At 41.4% G+C, this 22,349-nt stretch overlaps 3 protein-coding genes and 1 non-coding gene across 4 annotated transcripts; 2 read left to right on the forward strand and 2 right to left on the reverse strand.

Moving 5' to 3' along the window:
* Positions 1-191: 191 nt before the first annotated feature.
* Positions 192-265, reverse strand: trnat-agu (transfer RNA threonine (anticodon AGU)). The gene has a single exon. It is a non-coding gene; the product is annotated as a tRNA-Thr (tRNA).
* A 39-nt stretch (positions 266-304) lies between these two features.
* On the reverse strand, positions 305-1,755 carry LOC129152451 (homeobox protein OTX-like). Its single transcript, XM_054730788.2, has 3 exons — positions 1,335-1,755; positions 1,053-1,231; positions 305-976 (listed from the first exon to the last, which is right to left on the reverse strand). Exons 1-3 carry the CDS (start codon positions 1,465-1,467, stop codon positions 437-439), a joined length of 852 nt encoding a protein of 283 aa, XP_054586763.2. The 5' UTR covers positions 1,468-1,755; the 3' UTR covers positions 305-436.
* Positions 1,756-4,456: 2,701 nt separating this feature from the next.
* aldh3a2b (aldehyde dehydrogenase 3 family, member A2b) lies at positions 4,457-12,782 on the forward strand. Its single transcript, XM_015961567.3, has 11 exons — positions 4,457-4,594; positions 5,875-6,037; positions 6,275-6,506; positions 9,494-9,579; positions 10,451-10,659; positions 10,742-10,859; positions 10,940-11,081; positions 11,163-11,329; positions 11,407-11,506; positions 11,684-11,922; positions 12,093-12,782. Exons 2-11 carry the CDS (start codon positions 5,876-5,878, stop codon positions 12,105-12,107), a joined length of 1,470 nt encoding a protein of 489 aa, XP_015817053.1. The 5' UTR covers positions 4,457-4,594; position 5,875; the 3' UTR covers positions 12,108-12,782.
* A 1,594-nt stretch (positions 12,783-14,376) lies between these two features.
* Positions 14,377-21,372, forward strand: ca4c (carbonic anhydrase IV c). Its single transcript, XM_054730789.2, has 8 exons — positions 14,377-15,231; positions 17,565-17,609; positions 17,716-17,880; positions 17,951-18,096; positions 18,255-18,347; positions 19,706-19,772; positions 19,886-20,049; positions 20,235-21,372. The coding sequence occupies exons 1-8, from the start codon at positions 15,177-15,179 to the stop codon at positions 20,418-20,420; spliced, it is 921 nt and encodes a 306-aa protein (XP_054586764.2). The 5' UTR covers positions 14,377-15,176; the 3' UTR covers positions 20,421-21,372.
* The last annotated feature ends 977 nt before the right edge of the window (positions 21,373-22,349 follow it).

Below are 22,349 nucleotides of genomic sequence, written 5' to 3' on the forward strand. Positions count from 1 at the left end.
AGACGAGCAGAGAAACGCGTGCTGCCCCCTGCTGGACAAAATAGAAGCAGTTTCCTACCTACAAAAGAAAATCCTGCTGGAAGTGTTGCTTTAGGCATCATGAGCGTTAACATAATTTTTATACAGTGTGCTCTACTTACACATTAAAATGAAGCAAAAAGGAAAATATAAAAGCACAATGGAACATCAAAAGGCACCGCTGGGATTCGAACCCAGGATCTCCTGTTTACTAGACAGGCGCTTTAACCAACTAAGCCACGGCGCCATATGTGAAAACGGCCTGAATTTGTTTATATATAAAAAGAAATACTACGCTCGAACGTTTTTTATTTTTTACATAGTATACAATAATTAGAAACATAGATACCTATATCTAACACCTTTTATGAATTAAACTTCAAAATCAACATTATAGCGAATTTATTAAATGACAGTTTTAGCTGAAAAGGTAATTATTCATTCCAGCACAAATGTCCAACTCTATCATGGGGTCGCCTAGTAAATCCTGGAGGCACACATCTGACAGATGATCCAGAGAGTCCTGGCTGTTGCTGAAGACGTAGTGGTCGAGCTGATTCTGGATCTCTCCGGACTTCGTGAGAGCTGCAGGAGCCCTGAGTTTGTCCTCGGGGAGCCACGCATCACGGGCGCATCCCAGGATAGCCTCCAGCTCCCTGCAATCCCAGTCATCGAGCTCCCTGTGCGGTGTGTGCACGTTTTCCTTAACACCGAAAGAGTCTGAGGTTAGGATGTAATTATCTTGGGACGCAGGCGGGGGCACAGGCGTGTACTGGGTGTCCAGGATGGATGAGAGTCTGGAGGACTGAGGTAGACTTGGAGCAGGGTATCCTGAAGGAGAAGAAAGTGCAGGAGATCTGCAGTGGGAAGTCGGAGTGAGGAGCGGACTGGAGCTAACTGCAGGAAGTCTTGGTTTCTTGCTCTTGAACTGGCGGGCTCGTCGATTTTGAAACCAAACCTGTTGAAAAGAAACGTTTACTTTTTTGTTCCACTAAACATCCAGTGGCTAATAATTCACCTGGAACACGACATACCTGAATTTTAGACTCCGGTAGACCAATTATGGAAGCGAGACGCTCCTTCATTTTTATATCGGGGTACTGTGTAGCAGAGAAGACCTTCTCCAGGTGGCTCAGCTGCGCCTTGGTGAAGGTGGTGCGCTTCCGGCGGCGCGACGTGCCCGAGCGGGTCCTGAAGGCACCATCATGGTGCGCTGCAAAGGGATAATGTTGTTTTAATTTTCTGGCTGATATTAAAAATATATTGAAATATATTGAAACCACATCTCTGAAATGATGCTGCCGCATTTCACTCACCTCTGCTGGACTCATGCTGTGCGTAATCATCGTCCTGCATCATGTATGGATGCACAGGCCAGTGCTGTCTTTGGTAGGTGGTCATCTCGGAAACAACACCAGCACATCCAGTAAAATCCAACCCACACTCCATCCTTCACAGAGCTGTAAAGCTGATCCCAGATGCGCCTTCTAGGCTCCATGACACGACACCCAAAGGTTTTATACTTTTTAACTCCGCCCTCCCAACACACCTTGAGTGTCCTTTATACCCGGTGGCTCCCTTTGGTGCATTATTGTTAATAGTTGTGAGATATCAGAACTTGTTCTGCAGGCGCAAACATAGATTAATGTATTTTTTCTCGGTTTTATATCGTTTATTTTCTATTGACATAAGTCTCAAATAACTGCAATATGTGCAAAATTTCTCATCTGAGATGTCACGTGAGGCCCTAGAATAAAACCTTGGCCTCAATGATTGTCATGGATGAGCAACGCCCACCAGACCACCAGGGTCATGACTCCAGATGACTGTCACATGACATTAGGACGACGCTCTGATACTTTGAATGAATGGACCCAAAAGAAATGTCGAAACCAGGTCACATGCCATCAGGACCAAATCCCTCACGTGACCTCTGTAATCCCAAAACGCAATCCGAAAGAAAATCATCAATATGGAGATTATATTTAGGTGAAGCAAATGTTTTATTCTGTTACTTTGTATTTACACTTGCAAAAACAGTCAATAAAGTTTGCCTAAAACAGTTTTTGTATTTCTGTAAATTTGGCTTTTAAAAAATTCCATCCACTAGATGGCAATGTTGCACCCTTGATCAACTCAAACTGAAAACGTTTGTTGTAAAGCAAACATGATAACTGGTGCAACTCTAATGTAGATTAGTGTTGTTAAAATAGATACTAATTCTGATTACACTTTAATTTATTAGAATACGTTTCTTCAGGTTTTTTTTATTTTAGGCTGTTTAGATCAAAGAACAAGCACAACAGGTTTCTATAGAAATTCATCGCAGATTTTCTTTGATTTTTTTTTCTCATTTTAGGACCCTAGTCAGAATGTGTAAATTTGTTCGAAATCTTTTGAAGTCCGCTCTCACCATGCATTTAAACCAGTATATATATTTTACATATTCTCTCTTGTTTTATTATTTTTATTATTATTTTGTTTTTTGGCAAATTTCTGTCACGATGAGAGGATGGTTTGGACCCAAAACGCAAATACCCAGGATGACACGAGGCAGGAGTTGATATAAAGAAAATCCTTTTATTTTAGGATGAGTCCAAATTAAAAATAAATCCAAAAAGGCAGGGAGCCAAAAACCAAAGATCCAGGAACAGGAGAAAAAGCTCACTTAGAGCACAGACTGGGAGCGAGACCGGAAACTTACACAGAACACCAAAACACCGCTGACAAACAACAATGGACGGACAAGACACTGAGACAAGACAGGGCTTAAATAAACTGGGGCATGATGGGAGGCAGATGAGTTGCAGGTGTGTGGGGAGAGGACCAGGTGAAAGCAATACTTAATCAGGGAGGGAACTCACATGACCTAAGAAAAAACCTAAAAACAAGAAAAGCTACTACGTAACTAATATTCTAAAGGGAAGGAGAACTACAAAGACTGGTGGGACAAAACATATAAAAGAAACTAATAAAATGAAAAGCTGAAACTATAAACACTGCAGAGGGATGACTGTCTGCAGAGGGGTGACTGGAGAAGACTAAAGGAACACAGGACCTGAGAGATATATTTGGAAGGCTGAAGACCAGGGGACAAATGAGGAACACTGACACATAAATGAGATGCAGACAAAGGACACATGAGGGCGCTATGAAACACAAAAGGAGAACCTGGAGTGGGAACTGGAGGGGCTGGGGAACAAAGGGACACAGAACATGACACTTTCTGTCTTTTTCATGATTGTTCTCCAATCTTCAGATGGTGACATCTTGGCTAACATCGAGAAAACTTCTCCAATATTAGATTCTGAGCTTTTGAAGACATTTTGCTGGTTTATTTAAGTATTTGATGGATTATTAGATAATTGTTCCACTATTTATGATAAAATCACCCATAATGTTGATTTTATAATTCTGGAGTCTTTTTCTGTCATCTCCATCGTAATCTGAGTAATTTACCATAAAACATGTTACACTTTGCTTTACATGTGAATAATTTCCGTCATCCATCGTAAACTGAGGTGTTTATACAGACACACACTAATCCACTTTGTCTACACACCACTAATGATGCTCTACAGTTTCTTACAACACCCTTCTGTTTAATGTACACACTGATTATAACCTCAAAGATATTTGTGCTTAATCTGATTCACAAGTGAACAAAGCAGGTTACCTCTCACCTTCAGACAGTTTTGTGAGGGTGTCTCTGAATAACTCCAGACACATCACTACTTAGATGGAAACTACTAAACAGGGCTAATTGCACCACAATCTAGCCTGATGCTAATTCAGCATTGGAAAGTGAAAGAAGAAACATCAATCTTTGTTTTTCTGTCAAGTATTTTTTGTGCACAAAATTACACAAAAATATTCAGACATTTATAAGTTTTCAGGATAATCAGTGTCATCAACGTACAGCTTTAAATTAATTTCTGTCACACTAATAAACAGGCCTATGCCTTGTAGTGGAACTCAGCAGGGAAATAGAATGACGATTTATAATTTTATTCTTTTTTTTAACAAATGTGGCAAAAATGAAAGTTTAAGACTCTGATCATGCTGTTAAACCTAGCCCTAACCCATCATGCTAATGCTAGGGTATTATAGCATTTACACATTTTCATAATGCTAATATATGTTTTCTTTTGCTATTTGTAAATATGTAGATAACCATGTAATGTAAAATACATTTTGCATAAACTACAATAACATTTTTGAAATGAGATTGGCATAACAGACTTGGGTATGTCAATCCTATCAGAGCTAATCTCTGCTTCTCCAAACGGAGACTGTTCAACAGGTAAGACATTGGTAATGAATATTTAATAGAAATTCGCTTGGAAATATCTAAAATGTCCCTTTAAAGTTAAGCGTAGCTGGCTAGGAGGGGAATATTTAAACTGGTGAACGCATCTGGACACAACACCCCTTGTGTGGGCGGGGTCTAACGGGGGAGAAGAAGGAGGACCGTTCCTGACCTGTTCCTCCGCTGTCAGTGTACAGCTCCTCCGCAGCGTTCAGTCTCACCATCCAGACGGATTTGGACCTGAAACATTTGTTTGAACTTATAAAGGTAGGACTCAAATAAACAGTTTTCATCTCTGTGGTTAGTTGTGCCTCCAAAAGTCCGGCAGACACTCATTCGGCTTCTCGGTGTAGCTTTAAAAACTAGCCGACACTGTTGTTAGCTTAAACAAAGCAACTTAATATTATCCAAACACAATACACAATGGCATAAAAGCAGCCCATCGTGGTTTATAAAACGTTGGGCGTGTGTAATTTAAAATAATTAAGATCCGCTATGACGCGAAGCGTCAGCCGGATGTCGATCTGCAGCTTTTAGCCCGACGTTATGAAGAGTTCATTGCACTCATATTACTGGAGTCCTTTTATGTCGCAAAACAAAGAAAAGTACGGAAAACAAAGCAGCATCTCGCTAGACCAGCTAAAGCAAATTAAATCGGCTTTAATGGTTTCATTTGGGCCTAGGGTTTAACTAAATAACTGGAAACTGTTCATTATTACACTTTAATACAGTTGATATAGATTTTTTATATTGATTTTTGACATATTTAATAGTTTACTATCCATGACTTATTAGAACAGTGTTAATTATTGTAACACCTTCCTCAGCAGTTACACACAGGATGAAGATACTACTTTCTTTTTTAAGCTCTGCACTTATGTTTTGGTGTTTTTGTGTACACTAAATACCTTTCCATCCTCCAGGCTGTTCCACGTGACCTTTAATGAAAGGCAGTGAAGTGTCTTTTTCTTTGCAGTCATACAAACAGTTGTTCAGCGTTTTCCTGTTGGACTCATGATGGACATTAATGATCACAAAGGCTTTCAGCTGCAGAAAACCTACAATGACTTCCTGTATGACCTTAAGATTGCACACTTGACCAAGCTCTTTATCTTTTTGTTCTCAGAGGGGAAAAATGCCCTTGAATTCTAATAATTTGTACAAGGTTGGTCCGACTGTTGGAATTTACGGATTCTACTTGTAGAAACATAATAAAAATGTCACTTTATTTGCATAAAGAGAAAATAGACGTGTTTATTTGTGTTTTAATTTGCATAAAGCTTTTTTATAATCTTCAAGAAATGCAAACTTCTCATCTTAAGCTGAGCTGATTTGTTGCAGATGGCAACTGTAATGATTAATTTTTATATCTGATTTTTTTTTCTTTTGCAGGAATTTGCACCATGCTGCTTGTGGCAGAACATAAAAGCTAACTTGTTCTGCTTCCAAAATCTTTTTAAAGCTATGTTTTGTTTTCATATAATATTTAAAGAAATAAGACAGAACAAATCCTCACGTTTTTTTTTTGTTTCCTTGATTGTGTACAGGATGTCTCGGGAGCAGCAGCTCGTGGCTCAAGCCAGGAAAGCCTTTGAGTCTGGCAGGTCCAGACCTCTGGAGTACCGGATCTACCAACTAAAGAACCTGAAGCGTTTATTCACAGAAAGGCAGAAGGAGATTGCAGATGCTATCAATAAAGACCTAAACAGGGTGAGTTTTAGGTCTAAATTGAAATATGTATAAAACAATCTATTGGATTTCCTTCATGAAAGATTTATTAAAATTTTTAATAATTTAATCCATAAAAATATGCTGAAGAATAAATAAATTAGGTAATTTTAAGCTGGAAATTGGTTAAAATCAAATCATACTCCTTCAGTACCTTCTATCCAGATGTAATGGTTAGCTTTAGCTAACAGCAGGTCCAACATTGCTGTCTCCATTCAGAGCGAAGTGGGAACTCAGATGTTTGAGACTCTGGGTCTGGAGGGAGAGATTAACCTGATCATCAGGAAGCTGAAGGAATGGGCGGCGCCGCGGCCCGTCGAGAAGAACCTGATGACGCTCTCGGACACCGTCTACATCCAGCCAGAGCCTCTGGGGGTGGTGCTGATCATCGGGGCCTGGAACTACCCCTGGGCCGTCACCATCCAGCCGCTCATCGGAGCCATCGCAGCCGGTACTATAGCCTTCTGTATCATCACGGGGGAAGGTCGAAGGTCAGGAAGTGATGCTTCATGCTTCAGGTTTTGAGGTCTTCTCCCCACCAAAGATATGTGATTCTTTAAAAATGGGCTCCATGTAAGAAATCCCACTGATATTTATTGTGCAAATTGAAGAAACCTGCTAGATTCAATAAGTTTTCTCGTCTCGTGATCAGAACAAATCCACTTTCTCTTAAGTATCTGGCTGCATGCTTCAGATTGTGATTAGTGGGTCAAAGGTCATGCTTGTAGCTTTATGCCACAGTCATTAGACATTGCACAGTAAAAATGTGTTTTTTGCACATTTCTGAAACGCAACATTCTCGTTCCTGGTGTTCCTGTAGACACAGATACCTCCAAATGTAAACGTTCACTCAATAACTCATCTGCAGAGAGATCAGAGAAAGATTAACTTCTGTTTTATCATGCGTGGTAAACATCAATCAATTGATCAGTACGTCCGACGTTCGGAAAGCGAAAAAGTTGGCAAACAAGGACACAGATAGATAAAATGTAGTTATAAAACATAAAGACAGTTTCATGTGTAGGTTGTCATATCTGCTCAGCTAGTAGGTTACAAGAGCCCATGGCATCAGAGTTTTAAGATTAAAAAGACTTCAGCTTCCTAACAGTTTCAGGTAAACAGTCGACGCGTCTAGATTCCCTAAAAGGCAGCTGGTGAGACTGGGGGTAAGGTAGGACCAGGAGAAGAACCTGGCAGCATGACCTTTACCACTGAAGAACATCAGAAACCTGACAAATCCAAGCCAGCTGATTCAGCGGGACTTCAGGGATTTAAAAAGGAGCACAAGGTTCATCGCTTTTGTCAGACACTGAGGCGAGCTGGGCTTTAGCAACTCCATTTGAGGGGAGGCGTTCACCTTTTGCAACAGGAGCATTTTCATCTGAAACAGTCATACAATATGCAATTCTTAAGTTCATTAGAGCTTTGAGGCTTGCCGTGGATGCTCTATTATTAAATCCTGCAGAGAACCAGGGGAACAAGGCCTGCAGCACGTGAAGCAAGCGTTTGCTCCTCGTGGACTTTGTGACTCCAGCTCAGTGTGCCAGAAGTCACCGATAAACTCTTGCATGCCACAGATCATAAATTAAAAGTGGAGGTCAGAAGTCAGTCTTCAGTTGTTTGGAAGTGGTAGATTTATAAGTTTTAGTGGTTTAGGCAGTTTGTTCGTTTTGGTGTTTATTTGTGAGGTTTTTATCAGAACAACATTATTTTTCTTATTTATCTCATTCGTATAACTAATGGTTTACGTCTTGCTGCTGATTCTGGTCTCATTTCATTCTCATTCTACTTGACGGGCTGCGCAGTGGCGCAGCGGTTAGAGCTGTTGCCTTGCAGCGAGAAGGTCCTGGATTCGCTTCCCAGCCTGGGATCTTTCTGCAAGGAGTTTGCATGTTCTCCCTGTGCATGCGTGGGTTCTCTCCGGGTCCTCCCGCTTCCTCCCACGGTCCAAAAACATGACTGTTAGGTTGATTGGTCTGTCTTAATTGTCCTTAGGTGTGATTGTGTGTGTGTGTGTGTGTGTGTGTGTGTGTGTGTGTGTGTGTGTGTGTGTGTGTGTGTGCATGGTTGTTTGTCCTGTGTGTCTCTGTGTTGCCCTGCGATGGGATGGCTCTCTGTCCAGGGTGTACCCCGCCTGATTGCCCGTCGACTGCTGGAGATAGGCCTTTGACATCATTTCTCACTCGATCCTCCTAAATAGACTCTCTTCTCTTGGTATCACTCACACCCCCCTCCGCTGGTTCCAGTCATATCTCACTGGCCACACTCAGTTCATTCAGTTAAAATCTTTTTTTTCAAACCATCCCCAGTCACCTCAGGTGTGCCCCAGGGCTCTGTCCTGGGTCCTCTTCTGTTTATAATCTATCTCCTACCCCTCGGGAATATCTTCCGTAAATTTGGCATACAATTCCATTGCTATGCGGATGACACCCAGCTCTACATGTCTAGTAAGCCCCAATCCACCCTTCCACCGTCCACCCTTACCCTCTGCCTCTCAGAAATTAAAAAATGGTTCACCTCCAACTTCCTTAAACTTAATGATAGTAAAACTGAACTTCTCCTGGGTGTCATCCTCGACAGCTCTCTCTCGTTTCAGGCTCATGTCAATAATATAACTCGGTCTGCATACTTTCACCTCCGATCCATAAATCATCTCCGCCCCTCCCTTACGTCTAACGCTACAGCCATCCTAGTCAATAGCCTTGTTACCTCCCGCCTTGATTACTGTAATTCGCTTCTGTATGGTCTCCCTAGCAAACTCACTCATAAACTCCAACTTGTTCAGAATTCAGCAGCACGTATTATTAGTAGAACTGACACTTTCCACCACATCACCCCGGTCCTCCAGCAGCTTCATTGGCTTCCCATAAAATTCAGGTCCATTTTCAAAATTCTACTCCATACATTCAAAGCCATCCATTCCATATCTCCTCCATACATTACCAGCCTCATTACCACTGCTACACCCTGCCATTCTCTCAGATCTTCCTCCTCCATCCATCTGGTAATTCCCTCATTCCACCTCAGCACCGTGGGTAGTAGGGCTTTCAGCTGCTCTGCTCCCCGTCTCTGGGACTCTCTCCCTCCTGACATTAGAAACACCGATAGCTTCAACCTCTTCAAAACCAAACTCAAAACCCATTTGTTCCCAACCGCTTACTGTTTGTGATTTAATCTGTTTTATTCTGTTTACTTGTCCTTTAGTTGTTTTATCTGTATTTTTATTGTGTACTGCGTTCCTTCTCCTGTAAAGTGACCGTGGGTGACCTGAAAGGCCCTTTTAAATAAAATGTATTATTATTATTATTATTATTAGCTGCTTTGTGTCAAAGTTTATCAAACAAATCTAAAAGCCCTTCTCTCCTCAGCAGCCACACATCACAGTGTTTTATTTAATAATCGCCTTCTCCTAAACGTGTTGCTCATCCGCCTGTGCAGGTAACGCGGCCGTGGTGAAGCCCTCGGAGGTCTGCGTTCACACGGCCAAGGTCATGGAAAACCTGCTGCCGCTTTACATCGACAAAGTAAGGAGGAAGCGTAACGCAACAGGTTTAATAAGTACCAGTGATTCGATAATAAAATGCACCATATAAAACAGATTTTATAGCTCATCCTGCAGTTTAAATGATCAATAATTAAATCAGTGACACTAATATCGCAATTCTCCACATTTATTAACAAGTCAGTCAACAGTCATACAGAAAACCTGCCATACACCCTGCTGAAGCCACACCTGCTACAGTTGGTATAAAACGATGAAAAAAATACAGAATATTATCTTTTTTTCGTAAAAAAAAAATAATAAAGAAGTTAAACAACTTTGATGCAGGAGCTAATTCCTCTAGAGAGCTGATTTTCCTCATGTTTTTGTTTAAATGATAACATTCAAATGATTTAGCAGTGACTTTTTATTTAGTAAATGGATCCTAAACCAAAATCTGATGGATTTCAGTGGATGAAACTATCTGAATCCTATATAATGCTTCAGTAAAATATCCAGTTGCACGTCATTTCAATGGCTTTTACACATCCTGTATCTTCACTTAGATGTCAGGGGACAGAACATATTTCATTACACAGAGGATAAAAAACTTTGCCAAAGGGAACTATTCTGGATCTACACTTTAAATAAACTTCAACCATTAGTGAGCTATTAAAAAATAATCAAACCACTAAGATTGTATTGTTTGTCTTATTTATTTAGACACAAGTCTGGTAATAAATCAGAGAAATGAGTTTATTTACACCAGTTTTGGATGTAAAGGCTTAACAGGCCGAGCTTTTTATGTTTCCTCTGTTACAAAAACAAAAGCAAGAAACCAAACTGTTCAGCTGATATTTTAGATGAAAACTTGAATCTGCTTCAGAGATATTTGACCCTTTTGCGTCGTTTAGGAGCTCTACCCCGTCGTGACCGGAGGAGTCCCAGAGACTCAGGAGCTGCTGCGACAGAGATTCGATCACATCTTCTACACCGGCAACAGCACGGTGGGCAAAATCATCATGGAGGCTGCAGCCAAACACCTGACGCCCGTCACTCTGGAGCTGGGCGGCAAAAGCCCCTGCTACATCGACAAGACTTGTGATTTAAGCATAGCCTGCAGGTTCTGAGACCCGTTTATGAGGACTCTTTCTGATTCCAGTTTGTTTACTGCCGCTGCTGCTAACCTTCATGCTGATGTGCAGACGCATCGCCTGGGGAAAATACACCAACTGTGGCCAGACCTGCATCGCCCCAGACTACATCCTCTGTGAGCCCAGCATTCAGGACCGGGTCATCGAGGAGGTCAAGAAGTCCATTAAGGTTCTGCAAACTTCACTCAGATTGGCCACAAACAGAAAGTCAGAAAGAGTTTTATTTTATATCCGGGGTTGTTTTCACAGGGGTTCTACACGGCGGACCCAAAGACGTGTCCTGACTATGGACGCATCATCAACCAGCGGCATTTCAAGCGGATCCTGACCCTCCTTGAGGACAGCACGGTAGCTGCAGGAGGAGAAAACGACGAGTCCGGCTGCTACATCGGTAAAAACATCTGCCAACCATTCGGCTTTTCACGCGAAAACCAGGCGCCATCTTGTTCAAAGCTTCTCGTTTTACGTTTAGCGCCGACGGTCCTGCGGGATGTGAAGCCTGAGGCGAAGGTGATGCAGGAGGAGATATTTGGACCTCTGCTCCCCATCCTGCCCATCAGCGGCCTGGATGAAGCCATCAAGTTCATCAACAAAGGAGAGAAACCTTTGGCTTTGTACGTCTTCTCCTCAGATGAGAAGGTGAGCAGACGGCACGCGTGCAGAGCCAACAGTTGGAGCCCATCCAGCGCTCAGATTCATGCTTTTTCTCTCTGAAGGTGATAAACAGAATGAGAGACGAGACCTCCAGTGGAGGATTTCTGGCCAACGACTGTCTTGTTCACTTTTCTATCAGCTCTCTGCCTTTCGGAGGAGTCGGTGAGTGCACAGAGACAGAACTGTAGTGTTATACTGCCCTCTAGTGTCAAAACCTGGCAAAAAATAAAAACGCTTCACTGTTTTTGGTTTTCGTATCATGCAGATAGAAGCAGGAGTCTTAAAGCCCGGACAAACCAAAGGTCACTTTCTATAAAACATCTTCTTTTCTCTGAACAGGAAACAGCGGTATGGGCTGCTACCACGGCAAGTTCAGCTTCGACCAGCTGAGCCACCTGCGTGGCTGTCTCGTCAAAAAGCTGAAGATGGAGGGGGTGAACAACATGCGCTATCCTCCTCACACACCCAAGAAGCTGGGCTGGGCTCGCTTCTTCATCCTGAAGACCGCCGATTTGGGCTGGGTGGGTCGGATGATGCTTCTGGCTGTTCTGGCGGCGGTGGCTGCTGTCGTGCTACAGGTGAGAGAGAAGGTCGTTTAACCAAATGGAGGAAAGGTCAGAGGAATAAAACAAAGTAATTAAGACTAACTGGCCTCTAAAACAAAGTAGGATCACATGTGTGTGATAGATGCGTGGGGAGTTAAGCAAAACAATAAAGAAGGTTAACTAAATGTGTTTATATCTTCCAGAAATACCTCCGGTGAACTTTCGGCACCACACGTCCAGTTTGTCGTCATCTTCGTTCGGCCTGACGGGAGGAAGAAGCCGTACTAATCCAACAATCACTCAAAAAAGTAAAATCAGCCTCTTCAGTATTCCAGAGGTGATCGTTGTCTGTTGCCTTAATCCATTAAATATTTCTGTATCTAGAGTGTCACGGAGCTGAGCGCAGGAAAAGAAACACTTTATTCTAACGCTCTTATACATTTCTACTCACACAGTTTTGTTGTGGTTAACCTGTTAGCTCAGGTTTACATAAGAAGCACGTTTCATACAAACCTAGAACCGTAGTTCTAATTAAGTGACTGAATCTGTTATTTCCTTTTAAAATTACTTTAGATTTTTATGTTGAAGGAACAATGAATGTTTACAAAAGAGGCTGCAGAGAGGATTTTAGATTTAGCCACCGCTCGTTTGAAACTTTTCATTTCTTCAGTCAGTTTTCCTCTTTTCCTCAAATTCATTTCAAAACCAAACATGATCATGTGAAGGATTTTGTTTTATAAATAATACTTTTGTGGTATTATGGAATGTTTAGTGTACGTTTAATCTAAGGTAAAAATATGTATTTTATCCTACCTTTAACATTTCAAAGTCTTGTAACTAATAATTATGTGTATGCATTTTTTAAATTATTAGCAAAAGAAATTAATTCCTAATTGTGTGAGTTTGTGCTTTTTTTCATTATCATATGTAATCATTTGGATTTTTTTCCATTGCCACCAAAATCTTCCCCTGAAGTATGAATTATTTTTCTTAATTAGTTTAAATCCAGATGTCTGAGGGACTATTTAAACACAGATGAGTTATTAATACGACCATTTTCATTTTGGGATGGATTGGATAAAGCTAATAGTTGCTTTTGAAAGCAAAGCTATAAAGAACATGAACTACATTGCAGTCCTGAGATGGTGGCAATGTTTATGGGAACTGAGACTTAAGAAAAAGCTCCGGTAAAAAAAAAAAATCTAACTGAAAACAATTCTGCACCACCAGACCAGGGGCACCCTAAGTGGGGGCCATGCCCCACCTCTGGAAAATCCCTTTAATAAATTACATTCATGCTGTCACAAACCATACTTCCATCTTTAATTAAAACATAAATGTTAAAGCCAAAAATACATTTAACAAATAATTCATTCAATTTGGGGTGGCACTGACCATCGGAGTCAAAAGTACTCATGTTGTTGGGCCTTTGGAGTGAAAGAGGTTATAGAGCGGGCAGAAGTGGACCGGCAATCTGAGTTCTGGAGAATCCAAGAACGACCGGTGTTCTACTCCAAGCCGGTGGATGAATGCACCCCCACCCTCCTCGCGGGTTGGAAATCCCCGTCGGAGATCGAGCTGACTGCAGCAGCGATCAGACTCCTCCAACCCGCTCGGTGTTTGCCAATGATCTATATTTCTGTTTGGATATATGTCCAGCTCCATCCTCCTGCCTGTCGGAGCATCAGGGGCGTGTCCAGGGGGTGGCCTGGGGTAGCACATGCCACCCTTGGAATCTAATTGGCCATCCCAGGTGCCACCACACTAATTTACCTTTAAATGGGCTTTTCATTGTCCACAAAAGGCTTGGAGGTAAAACAAAAAAAAGCATAACAATTGATGCCACCCATGCACAAAGTTGTGCCTCACCTGGGCCACCCCATTTTAAAAGATCTGGACACGCTACTGCAGTGCATTTAACCACTGGCTGTTCAGGTGCTGCTGCTGTCATTGCGGGAACGTGCAGTGTTGGATAAATCGTCTCTTTTTGTGTCTCCTCTGTGCTGCCGGGGCTGAATGCGCTGTGCTTCTCACGGCAGCGATGCACCTTTAGCGCAAAATGCGGACCTTCATGGAGCGCGTGTGCGACGTATCGGGAGTGGCTGCGCTGGCACTGTCTGTGGATGGCTGATGTTGGAGGGACAGATATTTTTTTAGAACTCGGAGATTTCGACTTATAAATGACCCGAAAAACTACCAGTGCGCACCGCCTAGAAAAAAAGTATTAAAAAAAAGGTATGCCGAGAGGTCAGAGAGTTTAAAGGGGCGGTGCATGTTGCTGCAAACCGAACCCACTTAAAGCACCGCTTTCAGTCCATATATTCAGAAGCATTCTGGTATAAATATATAATAATTTCCTGAACGGCATGCATACATACGTACATATATATATATATATATATATATATATATATATATATATATATATATATATATATATAATATATGTAACACTGGTTATTTTTTAACTAGGGGGGCAAAGACTTTTTCACACAGGGCAGTGTAGGTTTGGATTTTGTTCTCTCCCTAAATAATAAAAACCATCATTTCAAAACTGCATTTTGTGTTTACTTGTGTTATCTTTGACTAATTGTTAAATGTGTTTGATGATCAGAAACATTTTGTGTGACAAACATGCAAAAGAATAAGAAATCAGGAAGGGGGCAAATAGTTTTTCACACCACTGTTTATATGAGGGATGCACAGATATGAGTTTTTTGGGCTGATACCCAAGTCCGATATTAATATCAGAGTTATGGGCGATAACCAATATTTGCCAAGACCGATTTATGCTTCAGAAATCAGCTAATTTGTATAGACTGACATTATGCAAGCTGAATTTTTGAATATTTTGCTTTATTTCTATTAAGTGGAATTTGCACCACATTGTATACACACACATTTACACTTCTGAGATGATTACTATCATTGTCACAGGACTGAACAATGACACATCAACCCCCCCACCACCACCACCCCCCAATAAAAAACATACCGGCACACAAATGGAAACAAGATGAAAGAAATACTGGTTGTTTATGTCGTCCCAGTTTTACTTATCAGACCGATGCTGCACTGCACCAGGTGTCTGTATTTTCTGTTTCACAAGCTCCACGTGTGCTCAACGTCGGGTTTTTTATTTTATTTTTTTTTCTAGCACACACACATTCACACCCACCTTAATCTCCCACCTGACAGTCCCCATTCCACCCTCAAACGCTGCTCTCGTTGGCGGGTGAAGACGCCTGACATTTAGTCCACCAGGATCCTCTCTGCTGCTCCCAATCATGGGCTCCTCTCTCTACCTCCTGGCTTTGAGTATTCTGCTTTCTTTCTGCACAGGTAGGAAACACACAGACACACATTCTTGATCATTATTTTTATTTTTTTTAAGTGACAAGCATTGCTATAACAACTCATAAATGTGATTTATAATACATAAAAGTGACTTAAAACAACATAAAGGAAGAAGAAATGTTGTCAACCTGAAAAATAACAAAGAAAGACAGAACCACTGACAATAGCTCTAATTATGTCAAATTACTAATCAATAATCCACAAGGAAAAAAAAACCTGCAATGCTATTAAGGCTCTTTGTCCGGGACACATGGAAAACTCAAAAAAACCTTTAAGAATTATAAATCAAGCAGATTTTTAAGGGTTTACAATTATTTATGAGAAAATTACTTCTAAAAGTAATTATTTGCATGATAATATTTTTGTAAATTCACTATCAGAAAAAGAAATTATTAAAATGTCAGAATATATTTGTACATTAATGCCGTTTTCTGTGCCTCATTATGTGAAGGCCTGAGTGTAACACAGGTGTGTGAGCCAGGTGGAGTAAAGCCACCCTCCACCTGTGCATTGTTCTCACCTGGTGAGAACTGTTGTCCTCTTTCAAAGAACGGCATTGTGGGAAACAGCTGGGTTAATCTGGACTCCTGTATTAGCTAAATGGTTGGAGGGTCACGCACGTCAGCAACACAATGACTTCATCAGCACCTGATGGAGGAGCACGCTTAATGCCTCGTTCTGATCCACTTTACGCCAAACACAATCAGTGTCATCAACCGCTCCACCGCAGAGAGGAGAAACCTGTTTTACCTCACCGTCACAAATAAAGTACAAAATAAACTTCCTTAGCTCTATTTTACTTAAAAAAAAACACGCCAGTTTATTTCATTACCCGCTCGGGTAGCCCATGAAATCATCTGACATGTTTGAGATGTTTAGCTGAGTAAACCAACAAAGTAACTGAAGTATAACTGGAATTAATTTGATGCCTCTTTAATTTCTCTTGAGCTTTCTAAGAGTTTTATATCAAATTTAGCAGGAAAGGATTTATTTTTTAAGGTGTCGGACACTGGTTTTATCGACACATTAGCACCGGTCGCTAATAGGAATGAATGCCTTGTATGTCATTCTCGGGGGGCACAAACGCCGGTGCACCATTTCCAGGAAGTAGAAGTGAAGCTTAGCTTCAGGCGGAACGTTTTGTTGTCTTGTTTCCTGACTTCTCGCCTCAGACTAGATAGCAGCCACATGACTCTACCACTGACTTGCAACGTTGATGTTTTATCTCCATAAATAACACAAGCCTGGAGGGGTTCTGTTGAGTGGTGGAGTTGCTAATGCTAATGGTTAGCTTCTACTAGTTGAGATGTTCTCTGCTGTTTCCTGGACGCTTAACCAACAACAACCTTCCCGTTGTGAGTCAAGATGAGTGAATCCAAGGGACAGTGCGAGGTAGAACTGTCAGGCTTTTCAAATCCTAGATTTTCATCATCAATTTTCAATCAGAAGCTAACGCAGGAGACAGGAGTGGACTATTTTCATGTTCAGCCTGCATGAAAAACTCAGAGTGATTGATTAAAATCAGAAATCTGATTTAAAAAAATGTTTTGTCAGTGTTGAACACGTTGAGATTGTCTCCAAACCTCACAGCGACAGAAAAGAGAAATCAAATTACTCTGGTTCCATTCATACCTCTAAATGCATATGGCAGAAATGCATTGATGCAGAAACGCATCAAAAGGTCGACCACTGCAGTTGGCAGCATCAAGTGAATGATTATAATCAGAAATAATCATTTAAAAAATTAGGAGTTGGATCCAGCAGGATTGTACACTTACAGTAGAAGATGGAACCAAAGAAAAGTTGGAGGAAACTTTTTCATTAGCCATTTAGCTTTCCAGAATCAGCATTTTACCCCTTTTCCAATTTATTTATTCAGTATGTTTAAAGTTAAACACCCCAAAAAATATTAAATCAAACATAAAAACAAAACATACAATAAAGTGGACAAGCAAAAACGGGATGAACCCATAAAAACCCTGATGAGACCCAAATTGTGGAGCTTAACTAAAGCATAACAAGGACTTTGATTAATTCTCATTTATTAATTAAATTTGAATATTAATGTCATTTATATTAATGTTGAGACATAAAATGGGTTTTATGCATGCATGAATGTAGGTGATAAGAAAATCACGTATCAAGAGAGTTTGAATGTAATGATGCAGATTTTTTTTAGAGGGGCAAATAACATAAGATATGCTCTCTGCTCCTTTTCATTCACCTTGTTTGTGTTGACATGTATATTCAGATTATTTATTTCCTTTGGAATGAATTCAATGAAATAAATAAATAAAGTAAAGTGTGCTTTCCTCCAGCTGAGTGGTGTTACCGGAAGCAGAACCGTGATGACTCGTGTAAAGGTAAGGTCAAGTGAAAACGCCTCGCTGTGGTAGAAAGACAAAAGGAATGTAAGTGAGGAGTCACCTGGAATAGCCAGAGAGAAGAAAACATGTTTGTGTTTTTAAGACCCAAGCCGCTGGGCAGTACAGTTCCCCAGATGTGGAGGGTTACGCCAGTCCCCCATTAACATCATCACACAGAAAGTGCAGGTCGAAAGATCGCTGCCTCTCTTCGACTTCTTTGGACACACAGAGACCGTCAACATCACTGTGAAAAATAAAGGACATTCTGGTAATAAAAGCAAAAAAAATCTGATCTCTTCCACATCAAATCAGGTCTGACTGATTTTTGTCTCTTACAGCTCACTTCATCCTGCCGCAGTCGGTGTCTCTGGCTGGAGGAGGTCTGTCGGGTCACTACAGAGCTGCACAGTTTCACTTCCACTGGGGGGGGAGTGGCAGACCAGGATCAGAGCACACCATCGATGGAGAGAGGTTTCCTATGGAGGTACTGTTTGTAAAAACTTCTCCAAACGCACGGAGCAACAGGCACAAAACTCTAACCATTACAATCATTTATAGCATTTATTAAGTGTTTCCTATAAGAGAAGTTAACTAAAGTCCTCAAGTTTTCTCCTGCATATCTGATCCTTTCTGTTTTCTCAGCTGCACATTGTCCACATCAAGGAGCCGTACGACTCTCTGGCAGAAGCAGAACATGATACAGCTGGCATCGCTCTGCTCGCCTTCCTGTTTGAGGTACTGCACATTTCCAAAATCACAATTCCACTGCACAAACAGAATATAAATGATGGAGAAGGACTGTGCAGTCACATTTTATGATTTAGTGGAGGCTCGTCCACAGGGGGCAGCACTAGGGCACCGCCCTCCTTGATGTGAAGGGAGGAAAACATCTAAAAAGTAAATAAATAATACAACATGTATACATATTTGTTGTAAATGTGTCAGTTTTCTTAATTGTGCATGCAATGTGAACTATTTACACATTCTTTTTACCAGTTTTCTGTCATTAAAGAGCGAATTTCCTCCAACAAACTCGTTAATGCCACTCCCGGGGTGCTGGAAAAAGTTCCTCTGAATAGCAAATTATATTTGGTTGCTAGGGAGAACTGGAGAACTTTTGGCCAATCAGCATCACTGAATTACTGCCTCTGGGGCGCTAGGGGTCAGAACCCCTAGCTAGCATTCTAGGTGTTGGATCTTCTTTCCTTTCTCTCTCATTAGCCCTTTTTATACGACACATCAATGCCGGCAAATCAGCGTAATACTGCCACCGTGGTGTGTCTCACAAACACGCCGCGGCGGCATGGCGTTGTGGGAATTTTGTGGTATTTGTGCCACCACGCTTGGTAGTGATATTGTCACAATGCTGATCTTTGAATGCAGATTACGCCTTGGCACAATAGAGGGAGGTATCATGATCATGTGGGGAGTTGACAACTATAGTGTATGAGAGTAAACACGGGTGTAAGTTTCGCATTTGTGAACAGAATCAGCTGAGATGATAAAATGGGGCGATGCGGCGCCACATTACTGCCACGGTCTAATAAAACGACCTAAGGCTCCCTATCATTTGCATTGCGGCAAATTGGCGGCATTGTTTTGTAAAAGAGGTTAATCTCTCTCTCTCTCTATCAGTCACTCCCTCCCTCATCATACACACTGACTGTCGATTAAATCAGACCTGTGGCTGCTGCAGTAAAATGTGTTTATTTGTTGTTATTTTATGTGATTATAATGTTTAAAAAGGGACATCTAATCCAATTTCTTAGATTGTAATAGCACCACCTACTGGTGGAGTAGGGTATGACACGGTGAGGTGTGCAGGCTTTGGGTAGTTGAGACACAGAGACATGGACTGCAGTTGCTCTTCTTAAAGGCATACACCGTAGGATTGTTTACATTTTTGAGTATTATTTTCTAATTTATCCATAAATGTGATAGTTTTTCAGTAAAAGTGTTTATTTGGAGGAGAAAAATAGTATTTTTCCAACTGTTTAACTGATTAAATATAATGGACTGAGGAGGGAAACATTTTCACCCACGGCCCCACCGATACTTTTTTCACCAGCCAGCACTGGGTTTCTTTCTCACAGGAAACGGCAGATGATCATCCTCATTTGGACACAATAATAGCTGCTCTGGGCCGAGTGCCAAACAATGGTGAATGCACTGTTTTTATTTTGAAGAATCAGGAGGATGGCTTAAATAGTTTTGGATTTTTAATGAACAGTTCCTTCATTTTTTCTGGTGTCCTAATTTGATGCTGTGTGAAGGCAGCAGCACGGTGATCCTCGACTTCAGGCTCAGGGACATCATCCCAGCAGCTAGAGACCTTCACAGTTACTACCGCTACGTGGGCTCCATGACAACTCCAGGATGTGAGCAGGCTGTTGCCTGGACCGTGTTTCACACGATGCTGTCCATCAGTAGTCAACAGGTACCAATTATAGTTTCAGCTTTTATTTTGGTCAAAACGTAGGTCCAGCAAATGACTTCTAATTACAAAAGCAGTTTGTTTGATATGTTTAACACATTTAAGACCTTTTGTTTGCTTTTAAAGTTAAATCTTTAAGTAACTGATCAGTCTGAGTAAGTCAAACTCATTTTCTTTGTCCTCAACAGCTCAGTGCAATAGTTGAACAGTGTCGATTTTGGACAGGACAGCCCATGAGGGACCTCTACAGACCTACTCAGCCTCTGGATGGCAGAGTTGTGTACAGCTCAAAGTCCGCCACAGCTCAGAAGAGGGCCAATCACGTGTGGCTCGGTGCTCTCTCAGTGCTGCTCATGGCCATGCAATGCAGTTAATGCACTGCATGAGGAGGATTTCCGTGTGCAGTTGGCGTGTCATTGTAAAAACGCGAGAATTAGAGAAGAAAAAAACAAATAGGTGATTTTTATAAAGTTACATTGTGGAAAAAATGACATGCTGCCATTGCTGCTCACTCATCAGTATGAGAGAGTTGTATTAGTGATTAGAGAAGCTTAACCTGGTGTCAGAAAGTCTTCAGGCACTTATTTTACTTAACAATTCTACTTAAACAAAACCAAATAATCAAAGAAACACGTTACCAGAATCAACATCTGCAGCATTTATACCCATCTGGTGTCCCAGGTATCCTTGGTGTCATCTACACAAATCCCCTTCATTATATACAAACAGATGCAGATTAGAGGTTATGTTGTTGCCTAAAAATGCTAATAAAAGGATTACATAAGAATTTCACAGTTAAATAATCACAAAACACGTCTCAGTCATGTTGGAAAGAAAGTGACAAAGTAACACACTTCCTCAGCTGGCCGGGGGGTTGCCAGTTATTCTCCTTTTAAAAAGGCCAAAGAAGGATGTAGTCTTTGTTTTCAATCTGTCCCACCTCCACACTTCCTGGTTCCAGAGCCAATTATATGTAAGCCTGCAACGTTTCCAAGGCCCAGTCCCAACACTAGCACTTCCACACTTGCGCCCTTCAATTGCGTGATCCCGGCTAGGGGTGCGAGTGTGTAGGGTGTCCCGATTCATAAGTGCGGAAGTTGTTCACGTCCTTTTTGCACCTTTGATCCGCACTTCACTCAAGTCTGCATCGATGTGGACTTGGGTTCAAGTGTATTACCCACAATCCATTGCTGCAGGAGAAAAGGCTCGAGTGCCTTTGCTGAAAGTATCTATTTTCAAATGACAGTAGTTTATTTTAGGATGATTAATTGATGCTATAGAGCTCCGGACGTCACGTGACTCTCAGATCGTAGATGCCTGGACGTAATTTGGTGTGTGTGTGTGTGCGTGGGGGGGGGGGGGGGGGGGGGGGGGTGTCCTAAAACGGTTGCTATAAATGTTGAGATTGACCCTTTTAAATTTTTCCCAAATAATTGATAGTTTTTGTGGGAGCAGATGTAATTAGCACTTTCATCAAAAACTTCTTCCATCCTTGATAAAATAAATCATAAATAGGTTGGTTAAAAAAGAAAAGGCTGCTGTTTTTTTTCATATTTCAAGCTTTTAAGGGTTTTAATAGGGTCCACTACTGTAGCCACTGAAGTGTAGATATACATACGTTTGAGGGAAAATATGTTGTACTCTACCAGATTGACAACTTTTTCTCTGCTTCTCTGTTTCTTTGTTGCACTGATTTGTAATTTGTAATCTAGATATATGAATGCATGGAAGTCGTTTTTTGGGGGAAGGGGGGACATGCCCCTCCCACTTTTTGCAAAGTAAATGTTTGTCCCCTGCACTTTTTACCGTCCAAAAACAATAATATGTTATATTAAATAGACACTGGTTGAGCACTAGGACCAAGCGGAAAACAACCACTTGTGTTGAAGCCCGTTTCCCATTAGAACCGTCCATAAGCTCATCTATTGGCTCTGCTGATACTCGCTAGCGTGTGATTGGCCGTTCCTTCCACCTGTGCACTTGACAGTTCTGCATTTCTGACATTGCATAAAAGAGCTAGCCTAGTGAACTAGACCAAATTCTTGCTTTGCAAAGAATGGTGTAGGCATGCTCCATTGGAACCTCAGCAGCTCCTACCAGGACTCTGGCTAGCCAATTACAGCTCTCTAGAGGGGTTTCAAACACATAAAGAGCTGTGATTGGTCCATATTGGTGGGCCAATCATAGTGCTCTTTCTGCTTAGTGAACAAATCACAGAGCTTTATCCGCTTTGTGGACCAATCAGGGCACTCTATGTGCCTGGTGGGTGGGATGATGCAACAGAGTGAAACAAGAGTATGTCA

This window comes from Nothobranchius furzeri, chromosome 10, assembly GCF_043380555.1.
Source record: "Nothobranchius furzeri strain GRZ-AD chromosome 10, NfurGRZ-RIMD1, whole genome shotgun sequence".
Taxonomy (NCBI): Eukaryota; Metazoa; Chordata; class Actinopteri; order Cyprinodontiformes; family Nothobranchiidae; genus Nothobranchius; species Nothobranchius furzeri.

What these genes read in the sequence shown, in the direction of transcription:
- LOC129152451 (XM_054730788.2), bottom strand. Translation starts at nt 1,467, where the DNA reads ATGGAGTGTGGGTTGGATTTTACTGGATGTGCTGGTGTTGTTTCCGAG. An exon ending in ACAGCATGAGTCCAGCAGAG is followed by an intron (nt 1,232 to 1,334) that starts GTGAGTGAAATG and finishes ATCCCTTTGCAG; the next exon opens with CGCACCATGATGGTGCCTTC. An exon ending in TACCGGAGTCTAAAATTCAG is followed by an intron (nt 977 to 1,052) that starts GTATGTCGTGTT and finishes TCTTTTCAACAG; the next exon opens with GTTTGGTTTCAAAATCGACG.
- aldh3a2b (XM_015961567.3), top strand. Translation starts at nt 5,876, where the DNA reads ATGTCTCGGGAGCAGCAGCTCGTGGCTCAAGCCAGGAAAGCCTTTGAG. An exon ending in GATTTAAGCATAGCCTGCAG is followed by an intron (nt 10,660 to 10,741) that starts GTTCTGAGACCC and finishes GCTGATGTGCAG; the next exon opens with ACGCATCGCCTGGGGAAAAT. An exon ending in CGAGTCCGGCTGCTACATCG is followed by an intron (nt 11,082 to 11,162) that starts GTAAAAACATCT and finishes TTTTACGTTTAG; the next exon opens with CGCCGACGGTCCTGCGGGAT.
- ca4c (XM_054730789.2), top strand. Translation starts at nt 15,177, where the DNA reads ATGGGCTCCTCTCTCTACCTCCTGGCTTTGAGTATTCTGCTTTCTTTC. An exon ending in CCGTGATGACTCGTGTAAAG is followed by an intron (nt 17,610 to 17,715) that starts GTAAGGTCAAGT and finishes TGTGTTTTTAAG; the next exon opens with ACCCAAGCCGCTGGGCAGTA. An exon ending in TGCTCGCCTTCCTGTTTGAG is followed by an intron (nt 18,348 to 19,705) that starts GTACTGCACATT and finishes TCTTTCTCACAG; the next exon opens with GAAACGGCAGATGATCATCC.